Source organism: Centroberyx affinis, unplaced genomic scaffold (genome assembly GCF_046629955.1).
Source record: "Centroberyx affinis isolate AG114_WGS23_722 - 3 ecotype Tasmania unplaced genomic scaffold, CSIRO-AGI_Caff_v1 ptg002825l_1, whole genome shotgun sequence".
Classification (NCBI taxonomy): Eukaryota; Metazoa; Chordata; class Actinopteri; order Beryciformes; family Berycidae; genus Centroberyx; species Centroberyx affinis.
This window is the reverse complement of record NW_027280968.1, coordinates 40110-53015: the sequence shown is the minus strand read 5'-3', so window position 1 is coordinate 53015 and position 12906 is coordinate 40110. Positions and strand designations below refer to the sequence as shown.

General features: G+C 39.6%; 1 protein-coding gene across 1 annotated transcript; it reads right to left on the bottom strand.

Moving 5' to 3' along the window:
• Positions 1 to 6: 6 nt before the first annotated feature.
• LOC139658069 (glomulin-like) lies at positions 7 to 6932 on the bottom strand. Its single transcript, XM_071536098.1, has 18 exons — positions 6891 to 6932; positions 5830 to 5955; positions 4876 to 4986; positions 4682 to 4790; positions 4239 to 4488; positions 3521 to 3611; positions 3257 to 3423; positions 3052 to 3105; positions 2924 to 2954; positions 2713 to 2802; positions 2569 to 2610; positions 2398 to 2471; positions 1708 to 1792; positions 1110 to 1219; positions 709 to 772; positions 478 to 613; positions 283 to 377; positions 7 to 183 (listed from the first exon to the last, which is right to left on the bottom strand). Exons 1-18 carry the CDS (start codon positions 6930 to 6932, stop codon positions 88 to 90), a joined length of 1773 nt encoding a protein of 590 aa, XP_071392199.1. The 3' UTR covers positions 7 to 87.
• Between the last annotated feature and the right edge of the window lie 5974 nt (positions 6933 to 12906).

Sequence of the window (12906 nt, the reverse complement as noted above, 5' to 3'; positions counted from 1 at the left end):
TTGGTCAAACAGATAAATAAAAAGAAGCATTTGTTGTGAAACACACAAATGGTTTAAAAGTGACGATTTAATAACAGCAGATTCTGTTTAATTTGGGGTCTTCTCCTTTTCCTCGGTTATCTCCTCGATGCGGACGATAAGACTCTCCATCAGGTCAAAAGTCACCAAAGCGCTCTGCAGGACCTGAGAAGTACAAGAGGTCCGGCAGTTTTCAGCTTAGTCGTCGTGCTAAAAAAGCAAAAGCACAATTGTGAAAACTGACAGGAAAGGTAGTTACTGTACCTGGTGCTGGACGTCTGGAGGCATATTAGACACTTTCTCATGTCTCACTGTTATGCTTTTGACTAATGTCGTTGATCTGGCTACAGCTCTGGCTTCTAGAGGAGAATAGTGACAGTAGCACACAACGTAAAAACAGGCTGTTAATATTGCAGAATTTGCACAAGGTTATTTTAATGTAATTTTATTAATGCTTACCCTTTGCTTTTAGCTTCTGATCCTCCCTCAGTGCCTTCACTTCAGATGTATAATACACTCTTGATAAGCCGATACAGACGCGCAGCCTTTTTAGGTATTCGTCTTTGATCCTGCACAGCTCTGCCCACACATCTGTCTAAAAGTAGGAGGAATAGACCATCAGTATTCTGCATTAACCACACCATCTGACAGATGGGAGAACAATAGAAGTGTTGAATTAGAAAGACTCACATTGCTCCTGAACTCTTTGTCTCTAATAAGGAGATAACGCAGAAGATTCAGACACTCCATTATCCTGGATAAAGAGAGATGGGGCATCGCTTAAGATTGGCTCTGTCAGGATGAAGCACTCCAATACTGACATTGACAGACTATTGTAAGTGAATCTTTGCAGACAAGCCAAGCTCTGAGTGGTTTTGGGTGATTTTACAATTGGACAAATGCGTCTTGGTCTGAAGTTGACTCTCTCTGAAGGTAGCTAGCCCATGAAATGTGAGCTTCACTGGATATATACAGTCTTCTGTCCATCTTAACAAGGCAGAAATATACCTGAAATAGATGTCTGGAACTTGCAGCTCTTGTATCTTTACTGTAGTTTGTGATTTTACTCTACTATGGTTCACACTCCTCACCTGTCCATACTGTGCAGCAGATCGGTCTGAGCACCTTGTGGCAGACACAGCGCCAGTCCCAGCAGTGGGAGAAACTCGGCTCCTAGGAACCATTCATTGCCATTGCCAGGCTAGAGGAGAATGATCAAAGAATTTACACATGCACCCTCCCAGCCATCAAGATGAAGGTAAAACACGAAGGCAGGATCTTCTAAATTTGTCATATAGCCTTATTGGATGTTAATAGGGTCTAAATCTTAATTTTGCCCCATTTAGTTCCAACTAGGCTGTCTCACAAACATTTCAAGACTAGGACTTAAGCTTTCTGCTCAGTACTAGAAACCTGATTATTTTTCCACACCGATACATAAGACCAAGTTGACTGTATACAGTATGTAAGAAGGCTTAAGGACTAATTGCTACACAAACAACAGTTCACTTATTATTGTGCAACCTAAGCCTATTGTTTTTTATAGCATAGTGGATGAATCCTTATTTCAGCAATGTAATTTTTTATTTTTCATCATAAATAGAGCAAATGGGAAAAGGCAATGTCCATATAGCATGTCTCTAGTGTAAAGAAAAAATATGGGTAAGCCCACATTATCTTTTATCTTACCTTGATGGAAAACTCTACTTGATTCTTGATGTTCTTTACGATATAACCCTCTACACCTGAATGGTTGCTGGTTTTTAACATGCATCTGCAAAAGAAAATTTGACTTTTGTGAAACTGTGTAGACTAAGTTGGCCTAATTAAACAAACATCAACAAACTTGAGTTGATCAGTATAAGATGAAACTTGAATAATCCCTGTGGGGAAATTGGGACGGTTCAGATGCAAATACTAATAGAATACAGCAAAGCAAAATATAATTTAAAATATAATTTAAATACAAATACAGCAGATGGGGGTTTATAAAAATATGCAACAACAATTTTAACACTAGAGCATTTTAAGTTGAATGTATGAATTGAAAGTATGTGGAAACAGTATGGACCACATGGGTGTGCAAAATAGCAGTAGAACTTACTGAGACAAAGAAAGAATGAATACAGAATATATCTGATGTGAAAATCTACCAAAAATATGAAATATATGCTGTAGGAAGTAAATAGAAACTTTAAAAAATATATATATAAACAATCAGAAGGACATTGGAATATAAAGAAATCAGATATGTGAATTTAGAGGAAATATACATGATATGCAAAATGTGCATCATGCTCACATTACTACAGAAGGTCTACTCTACAGCTTAAGAAGTCTAAAGGTTTTATTTCATTTCTTTTTTGATGATATTCTCACCTGAAGAACTTGTGCTTTGCCTCACTGTCTAATTTATTGATGAAGAGCTGGAAAACCTGCAGTCCTGTTTCTCTCTGGGAAAGCAGTGATCACACACACAGGCAAAGTCAGCAAATTCATATGTTTGACAGTATGGCCAATGGAAATACATTGTTCTTATTGTATATTCACCAAATGTTGCATTGGGCAGTCAGTGAGAACTTGGCGCAAGTTCTGTGAATTACAGAGGAACACAAGGGTAACTGGACAGTAAAAATGTGACTTAATGTACCTTTTCAGACTGTAAGAATGGGACCAATCTCATGCTTGGCTTACCTGCGGTACGCTGTAGAAGGTCTTCAGCTCCAGTAGATCCACTGGGAGGCTGTTGTCCTGCACACTCTCCAAGCTTTTTGCATATAGAGCCTGAGTGTAAATACACATTTATACTTAAATTTACTTCAGCTCCATTCTATTGTTTTCTTTTCATTTATTATTTTAGACCAAATGACAAATGTAAGACAAATGTGTATTGATGTGCCCTTACCAGTCCTTTGAGTAAGCATGATTCATTTTTTCTGTTGTAGAAAGAAACAAGATGACAGATTATTTTAAGAGATCTATAATTTTTAAACAAGAGACATATTTTCACTCCATATTGTATTGACAGCATACCTACTGAGCAAGATATTTATGTATTCCATGTTGCACTGAAGGACAAATACAGGGCTGGAACAGGAAGAAACATAACAAATGTAAATAGTTTGTTACACTAAACCTACATTTTTTGACAGGTGTGGTGAGGTAAAAGATAAACACCATCTCCTGTCTGTGCCATTGAAAGCTCATGATCAGGCCGACTTATGGCTTCTCATTTTACCTGAATACTGCTGGAAACCTCTCTATGGAGATGAGCTGGACAAACAGCAGGTAAGCCAAACAAGCCCTTGACTCCTTGGACTGATGACTGTCCATCAGGATGCTTTTCTTCAGAGGGTTGTAGAACAGGAGATCTGGAAGAGGCTCCTGGATTGCAGGCAGTGTGACCTGGAGGACAAATGCACAGCGACATTCACAATCAAACATGATCCTCTGTATGACTGCCTCCCCATAGATGGAGAAATGAGAAATAATTTGCTCTTACCAGTATCTCTGTCGCAAAGAGCCACAGTGGTGATTTCCTCCCTCGGTCTAGTTGGGCCTGGAGGAGCGGCTCTCTCAAGCTCCTCATGCAGCTGTAGGGAAAGACAGACCATTCATCACTAAGCCTGTACAACAGTTTGAACTTTGGCATTGGCACTTCCCAAGGTTGTCATTATAAAGCAATAGTAAGACTTTAACTAGATGTTAAAAAACACTGGCTTAAATTGAAATAAGAATAAAAATGACACTGTGAAAAAACTACAGCTATCTTGTTTACTTGTATTTAACTAAAATGAAATACAAATATGTTTGTGGTTTATGTGCAGGGTAAAAAAGAATACATTTTTGGCAGAGAATTTAGAAGTGGTCCCAACGTGAGGATGCATTGGAAAATTTATGTAAATACATTTTTTTTAAATAATTCATGGTTTATTGTTTGTATTACACAATACCTGTTGCAGACATCCTACAAAATACCTGTTCTGAACTTCTGTCATTATACCTTTAATAAAATACCACCCCTACCAAAGATAGAAAATAAGAAGGGAGAACTATCTAAAAATTTAAAAAAAAAACATGAAAAATCTAAAACCATAATCTTGTTGTGCTCTAACATAAACCCACAGTCAGGCCATCTCTTTAAACCGTTTTTTTATTATTATTAATATCTTCTCATTACTCTGCCTTCAAACCCACCAAACATAGAGACAGAAACCTACAACTTGAGAAGCTCAGTCTTCAGCTCCTGATCCCCAGGAGTGCCGACACCGTTTCCACTTTTCATCTTCACTTCCTCCACGAAGGGCTCCATAAACGCAGCCAAGGCGGTGCAGCAGCGACACAGACCAAACTCATCCGCTGCCTCCTGCTGCTGGGTGTAAGGCACAGGCAGGCGGGACATCTGCTTCTGCAGGGCGGATAGAGCCAGGCCCAAAGAGGCTGCCTTCCCCTCATCCATCCGAAGCAGCACTTTTGAACACGCAAGGTAGTTGTGAGATTAAATTACTTTACAGCAGGGGGCGCCACATACCATGTTTTAACTGCATATACTGAATTACTAGAACAATTTCCATGCATTTTCAAGTGGGTGTTTTTCAGCAGGGGGGAATATCAGCAGTAAGGCTTTGCAAGTTTTTTTTTAATAAAGTCACTGTTGTGTTACCTGTTTGAAGATGTGGAGCAAGAGTTATGATGGTGTCAGCGATGGCATCTGGATCAGTGTCCTCAATTAGTTCAAGCAAACCATGCAGGAGCTCCTTCGGGCTGCAAGTCTAGACATCACAACAGACATGATTGTATAATATTGCTTGTAAATATTGTCCACAAGCATTATATAGGGTAGTTGTCTGTACCTACCCTGGTCAGGTGTGTAATGGCAGCCTGACAGTGATCGAGACTCTTCTCCTTTCTAATCACTTCACTTGCAAGAGGTGCCAAGAGACCGCAGCCCATTGTCTTCACAAATCCCTAAGTAAAAGAGAAAACACAACCATTATATTTTATGCGTACAAGAGCACAAATTTGTCATATTCATCAATAATGATTCTTGGATGTCGCTACAGGTTTACTTTTTGTTGGTGCATGTTTTGTGCCAGACGCCCTCCTGATGCTGTGCAAAATGGCAATAAAAAGCTATATAAGAATGCTGTCAAAGATTCTTTAGTATTTCAATATGATTCAAAGAATTGTTGTAAGAGTAAGGCCCCTTAACTCTTTCACCAGTAGATGATATGAAATTGTATTGCTCTGCAGATGCAAAATCCCCCTCTATGTCCAAGTTTGTCCTCTACGCCCAAGTTGAAAGCCAGAGATTTCTCATTTAATAGTCAATCGTTTGAACCCATGGAGATTATTTTAAGCTTCTGAAAGAGAACGAAATGACACATGCTTCTAAAAGTACAGTACACACAAGTGCGGGAAGCATGGGGAGATGGGACAACCAAGGGCACTTAGAGGAGCGTCGTATCGAAGAGGGTTATCAGTGGAGCGAGAAATCTGACTGCATATCTGCTAGTTTCCTCCCCACACCTCCAGGTCAAGAGGCCGACAGGCGCGGAGTCGTGGCTGAGTGGTGATGTTCAGCGTAGTTGGGTAGCAGGGAAGTGGCTATTTCTGTTCCTGGCTGTTGACACTGAGGAGGCTACAGTGTGACTCAGTGTGTCTTCAACAGTATTTACCATTGGGACTGTGACAGATTAACACCGTCCTTCATTTCATATTTGTGAGGTGTGACTAGTCCTGGGCAGCCTTTTATTTCTGAGGATGGATGAGACCTGTGTTTGTTAGTTCTGGCTGTGATGTAGGAGATACCTGGTTTCTCTCATCCTGAAGGACTTTCAGTAGTTGTGCACTTTCCCCCTGACCAAGACAGGCGGATCCAACGTTCTTGAAGTGCTGGTGGTCCTCTGGCTTGAATCCTACCTCTGGAGTATCCTTCTAAACACAAGATCGAGCATATCAAATAACACAATGCTTTCTTTTACATGTTCTGATGCACAGTATTAACACAGCTTGACATTGGTATGCTTGAAATACAGTATGAAAAAACTCCAGAAAGCATTAGTATTGCCCCTTTCATGCTGTTACCATGCCAAATTTAAACATGTCATCTCTATGTGTTTCATTCTAAAACTTTCATGCTGTTACCATGCCAAATTTAAACATGTCATCTCTATGTGTTTCATTCTAAAATGTTAGAGGAAAAAAAATGTTACCTGATATAAATGTTTCAAAATTTCAAAAACATAGATTATGTAAATGTGGAGTACAGGTAAGATAAAATGTTGTTACTTTGTGAGCATAAATTTTAAGATAGCAAATATATCATAAATATATATATCAAGATAATTTATAATAGTTCTCTGGACTATCGAAATGCCCCAAAACTATGATATTATCTTTCCTATTTCTCTCTACTGTGAACAATCAAAATGAAAAAGACAAACATGCCCCCAAAAAGTATAGTAGCAAGTGTATAGTAAAGTATAGTAAGTATATTCTTGGAGTGAGAAATCTGACTGCATATCTATATACAGTATATCATTTTTTGGGTGCGTTTTTGCCTTTTTTATTTTGATAGTTGACAGTGGAGAAAGACAGGAAAGATTGGGAGAGAGAGAGGGGGGAGGGGGAGGATGACATGAGACAAAATGTGAACCTGGCCACCAGGGCGCTCCTAATTGTATTTAACAGTGAGTTTCACCATGATGCCAACAATCAGTTTGTAAAAGTAGATGTAAATAGCTTATATATTCTTGAAACTCTACTTTTCAAATGCTCTCTTTACTTGTGTTAAGACCATTTAAAGCAGCACTGTTACAGTGTGCCTCAGCTGAACTATATCACAGTGATATAGAGTATTGCTGACTTACCCATCTCTGGATTACATCATTCACCTGATCCACGTTCATCATCAGTGTCTCCGCTGCCCTCACAGGCAATCCTATTATCAACGAATCTTCAATTTCAACCCTCAAAAAAAAGAGCACAAACAATGGCCACTATGGCAGCCAGAAGAACCAACGTCAGCACTAGTATTTGACCAAATGTGAAGCTCCCCTAATGTCTCAAGGGAGAGAGATGGTCTGTAAGGAAGCCTCTACATAAACCTCTTATCTCCCTTTGTGCTTGAGATGTAATAGGATTAAACCAGAGCACTTCTGTGTGGTCACAGAAAACTGTCTGGAAGGCTCCAGACGAATGACACTCTTCCAATCCTGTAGAAACACACACTGCAGAGGTTTTCAAGCTTTGGAATAACCCCCAATTAGATATTAGACATATTACACCTGTGTGAAGAGGTTTTTTTTAAGTCGACTCAAGCATGTTTGCTCTTTTCCAGCACACATTCACACATTCATTCATTCTTTTTTTAGATATGATTTTGTACATATTTGCATAATTACCTGTACTGTAGGTCGCAATATGTCACTTGAGTACAATCTGTAATAGAAAATAGCAATTGCACTAACTTCTAGAATATAAGTGAATAACTTTTTATGTTTTTGCTGAGAACCCCCTAAAGGATCCCCACTTCTCCACTTTGAGAACTATTACTGTAGAATGTGTAGTACTGTAGAAATTGAATGTGACTATATTATATTATAATGAGCTAAATTTTGCTTAGATATTTAATATATTTAATATTATAATGAGCTCAACTTTTGCTTTAAATTTGATTTCATGGCAGGTGTAACATTTGCTTAGTCTCTGCAACATGAGCAGCACCAGTCTAAGCTTTATTGTGATTTGACAGTTTATTAGATAAATAAATCCACCAGGATGCTAGCTGCGTGTTCCAGACTTTTCCCAATGTAATTAAATGGAAGAGCCTGTTGTACAGAGAGATATAAGGATTAAGAATGCCTATCCATGATTGCCTAATGACAGCATATTGCTCCTCTGTGTAATCACAAAGGCTTCAAAGGGATCGACCATCCTTTCTCCACAATGTTCTATGCGTGTGTAATATAATAGAAGAACAATCACTGACTTCCTGCTATAGCTAGACAGCTTCAGCAAAGGAACAGCTCAAGCCCTGATTTTAGATGAATGGGGAGAGCAGCGTGTTTGAACGGTAGGATTTAGCTAACATCTGCTGGTTAGGTTTGCTCTCTGTATTGCCGTGTGATGAAAGCCTTAAACAAAAGCCACAAAGCAAATACAATACACAGTCTGGTACTTACTCTATGTTTGTCCCTGATTTTGTCATTCGGAATTGCTGGCTGATGAGGTTTTGTTTTGACAGTGGTCCCTGCATGTGGGGGATATGAAAGTAAATCATGTGTAGGATCACAATCATTGTGTTATGCATTGCTTATGTCTTACTCACAGTTACTGAGGTTGGAAATACAGCAGATCATCAAATAGATAAAATCAAATTAATAGAGCATTAAACGAGAACATTTTAGTTTATAAACAGCCATATGTAAAGGAGGTTTTCAGTTTTCACTCAAATCTAAATGACTCCTAAAAATGAATTATTTTCATTGAAAGGGAATACCTATCATTTTACAATCAGTATACTCATGGGCCCAAAACAGTGACACTGAAAATATTTTGTTTTTTCCTAAGAGGAAAAGTAGTTCAACTTCAACAAAGTTTGAGTCTAATAAGCTGCTACCATCGTTATGGTAGTGCCATATCTGTGACTGTGGAGGGAATCAGTACTGCCATATAGAGATATACTGTATAGTAGATAAACAAAGATGTAGAGAAAATCAGATTACTTAGAATGTGTGAGAAATGTTTGATTTGGATTTATACAAACTGTTGGTTAAGCCTAAATGTTTTGTTGACACCTACAATTTATATTTTCATATTAGATTAATAGTTGAATGGCATTTTCTGTAAATGCAGTGTAGGTTCCTATGTATGTTGATTATGTACTTTTGTTTCTTAAGAATCTGTTCATTCACTTCATTTGCATGGCTGCTGCTCTCTTCACTACTTCAGAAAGTAGCTCGACAGTACGACATCTGAAGTATTACACACAGTCCGCAGCTGCACTTTATACCTGAAGGTTAGAGTTCCACTGCTAAATTCATTTGGAAGGATATATGTATCGCTTCAACTAAAGTATCCGTTTCCATTGATGAATATATTGAGTAATCTTTGTCAGGTGTAGTTACTGTGTGACTGTCTTACCCTCTGCTTTGTCTAGTCACTGCCACTTAGCTTAAGGCATGTGGGAAGCGGTCGGCAGTGTTTAGAGGCATATCTCAGGTCACTGCTATCACATATCCATTTATATTTAATTTGATGAACTGCAAGACAACAATTGTGTAACCTGATTCACTGGTGGATTCATCATTCTTTCAGTTTATGCTTCCAGGTGTGTGGAGGATGGTCTTTTGTGAGCTCTACTATGGTGAAACAGACATGTATTAGATGAGTTTATACGGTTATTAGGAAAATTATGAAGAATATGAATGAGTTTTCATGTTCATTTTTATTTTTGGTCTATGACGAGAATTGGAGGTATGTGAGGTTTTGAAGATATATGAAATACACATTACATGTTAATGTGTCCTGATAGAACACAAGTTACAGTTCAATCAGCTTGTTTTAGGAGTGAAAGAAAGAGAAAAGTAAGATGCTGTATCCCATTTCATGTAGTGCAGCAGATAGTGAAGTATTTATGTAGCAGTCGAGTGTACAAACAGGCAGCAGTCCTGTGAGAGCTGGATAAAGCCTCCCCGTTTCCCCTTTCCCTGCCGTTATTTCCTTGGTGACCTCTTAGAGAGCAAGAGGTTCTAAGTGAACTATTTATCCCATCTGCTTCCCCTTGAGGCCTCCTCAGACTGCTGCAGCCTCTCCTGTCTGCCCAAAACCTCCCCGGGCCCCCTGCGCTTGTCAAGAAAAAACTGCCATGTTTAGGGCCTCTCCCAAGGGCCCCCGCTTCAGCTACACTGCTGCTTTCTGAGCTGGACCGATGCATTTGATTTCAAGCAAAGATATATATATATATTTTTATACAGTCCAGATTTACTTTTGTGATTGCTGCTTTGCTCTTTGATCCAGATGATCTTAAGAAGTGTAATTGCACACAGAATTTGAACGTTGCACAGTTGGCATCTAAAAAAAATATGTTTGAGTCAGTGTTTTAGTGAGGTGGAGGCGAGTTTGCATGAGCCATTTATTTCTTTTTTCTTTTCCACTCACGGCTGGTGTTGGTCTTTGGAAGTGGAGGCTAGAAGTGGAATAGTTTTAAGGGGGAAAAGAGATACCCCAGTGAACTGAGAGCTAATGGAGATGCTGGTCTCACAAGGGAAAATCTTGACCTTGGCCCCTTTTTGTAAAAGCTTTGCCACTGTAGCAAACAATTGAAGGGAGGGGCTGCGAGGGTGCGGTCTGAGTGTGTTTAGCGAACATTTGTTTGTACTCTGGCAAGGGCCATTGCGGGAATGTTCAGTCCTTTTTTCACATCTTTCAACATGGCGTAATGCAGCTTCATCTACCAGTGTAGCATGAGGTGAAAGCTCCCAAGGTGAGACAAAGGCCCGAGCCAGACGCCTCGGTCTTTCCTGGACGGCAGCATCTGTCTGGTATTGGGTGCCGCTTGGGGGGAACTGCATCAACAAATCTATACTGCCTGGACTATGCAGCCTTCACCAGAGCCTGCTCGCCCTTTTGTAAATCGGCATTTTGATGACAATTCCCAGTGTCGAGTTGTTCCCAATCAATACACACAGAGCGGACGCCTTAATAGACATAGATAACTGCTGCTTGCCTGCTGTATCTCTGGGCTGTGGAGACTGACACCCTGTCTGACTCTGATCAATAAGTGGCGCGTGTCGTGGCGCACAAGCACGGCCAAGCCCACTCTGCGATCACACACGAGGCTTGGTCTCCCCCGGCAATGGGGTAAAACTGCCCAGCAACTCCCCAAGGTGGATGAATCGGAGATGTTACATGTGAACTGGCTGTCAAAGCGATTTTGTCATCTCCCCTTCTCTCCGGTGTTTAAAGATGCTGACACACTGTGTTTGGGGTACCAATGTCTTGTTGGAAGTGATGGAGGCTTTTAGCCTTTTTTTTTTTTTAAAAAACCTCCCTTTATCCGTTTAAGTGTTCGCTCGAGTGTTACAATTTCTATTTCACCTGCCACAGATGTCTCCTGGCACTTTCTGCCCACTCACGGCTTCCTTTCAGGTCATCTGATCCGGCCCTTCTCTGAATTTACAGACTTAATAACTTTTCTCTGGAATATTTTGTTTGGCTACCAGTTAGAATGTTGTAGAAGCATATTTTTTAATAATTCTTTCATTTATGTTTGGTTTGTTTGCTCATTTGTTTATTTTGAGATGACTAAACCAACTGAATCTATACTTCATTTTGGGTAAATGTATACTATTTATCTATTAACTATTTATATTTATCATAATTGCTTGACACAACTAATCGATGCTTCCTTCATATCCCACCCCAGAGGCCACCTCATGAGGTTATGTGAATATTATTGGTGGGCGAGGCGTTCAGAGTAAAGATAAAACTCAGAGTAAAGATGGCCAGATCAGATTCTCCTTGTGATCATTAATGTTTCAGAGGATGCCAGAGGGGGAATGGGAGAGTCACAGCACTGCCTGGATCCATTTCCTTTGACTGTGGCTTTGTCATTTTGGATCAATCCTACCGTAGAGCCAGAGCCATTGTAAAGTGGCCCTGCCTCTACCAGAGTGACTGGCAGCATATTGAGATATGGAAAGAAATAACAGAGATATCGAGTTAATGTTGTGAAACAAAATAGGTGGGCTAATCATTCAGTCTAACATCGTATTTGAAATAAATTGATTGATGAATGAAGTAGGAGAAAAACTGTCAAAGTCATTAATGACACCCATGCTGCTGCAGAATTCTTCAATTTAAACAGAATATTAATATATTAATTATTCTCTCTCTCTCTCTCTCTCTCTCTCTCTCTCTCTTCTCTCTCTCTCTGTCTCTGTGGAAGACCTTTGGGCTTGGGGAAGTACTTACCATCCTTCTCCTCTATGCTGTGATCCCCACGATGGCATTACTCTGCTTTGATCCTGCTGCAGTCTGACACATGACCACACGGCCCCCTGAATGGGCATTAGCGCAGGCTTCAGCAAACCCAACATCTGTGCCTCCCAGCACTGCCACCGCTCAAATCATTCATTAAATCAGAACACAAAAAGTAACTTTACTTGAATGCCTCAGCATAAATATTTGATCATGGCTGAGAATAAATCTTTGTCATTTTGTCCTCCTTCCTCCGGCTCCGGCTCCCTTTATAGATCTTCCTCGCCTCGCTCTCTCTCTGCTATTTGGATACAGGCGCACGCTTGGCTTGGTCATTTGTGAAATGGATCTTATGAATTTTTTAGAAAGATTCATAGCCGCAATCAGGCCTGGTTAAGTGTATGACTGTATCACAAAGTAACATCTTGTGCTGCCATGCTCGCTCCCAAATCATGTGCTGTTTGCATAGATAAGATAGGCAGAAAGAGTTTTTTTGACAGAGAAACTTAACATTCAATTATTTGGTATTGGAGAAATGCCTAGACTTTGCTGTGTAATAACACTGTTTACTGCTGTATTAATATTTTGGCAACACAAGAATGCATTGTACTGTACATCTTTGATTTGTTTATTTATTCATAACTACATTGTAATTTAGATGTGTTGAACACATTTTGAATGGTATTACACAAATGGAAATTAGAGCAGTATGTATTCCACTTATTAATGGGCGTGCTGTACCAGTAAACTCATCACAAAATTATTTTACAAGTAGTGTGTTATTGCTGCTTAAATTTTACTGCACAGGTAATGGCACAATCTTAATCTAGCATTATTCAGTTTAGTGTTTTAGCGTGTTAACTGTGTAGTATGCAAGGATTTGTGGATGAACCTCATAGCTTT

Excerpts from the sequence above, each read along its gene's own strand:
- LOC139658069 (XM_071536098.1), bottom strand. The coding sequence starts at position 6,932 with ATGATGAACGTGGATCAGGTGAATGATGTAATCCAGAGATGG. Across the intron at positions 1,793-2,397 it reads GCAAAGCACAAGTTCTTCAG|ATGCATGTTAAAAACCAGCA; the intron begins GTGAGAATATCA and ends TTTCTTTTGCAG. Across the intron at positions 184-282 it reads CTCCAGACGTCCAGCACCAG|GTCCTGCAGAGCGCTTTGGT; the intron begins GTACAGTAACTA and ends TGTACTTCTCAG.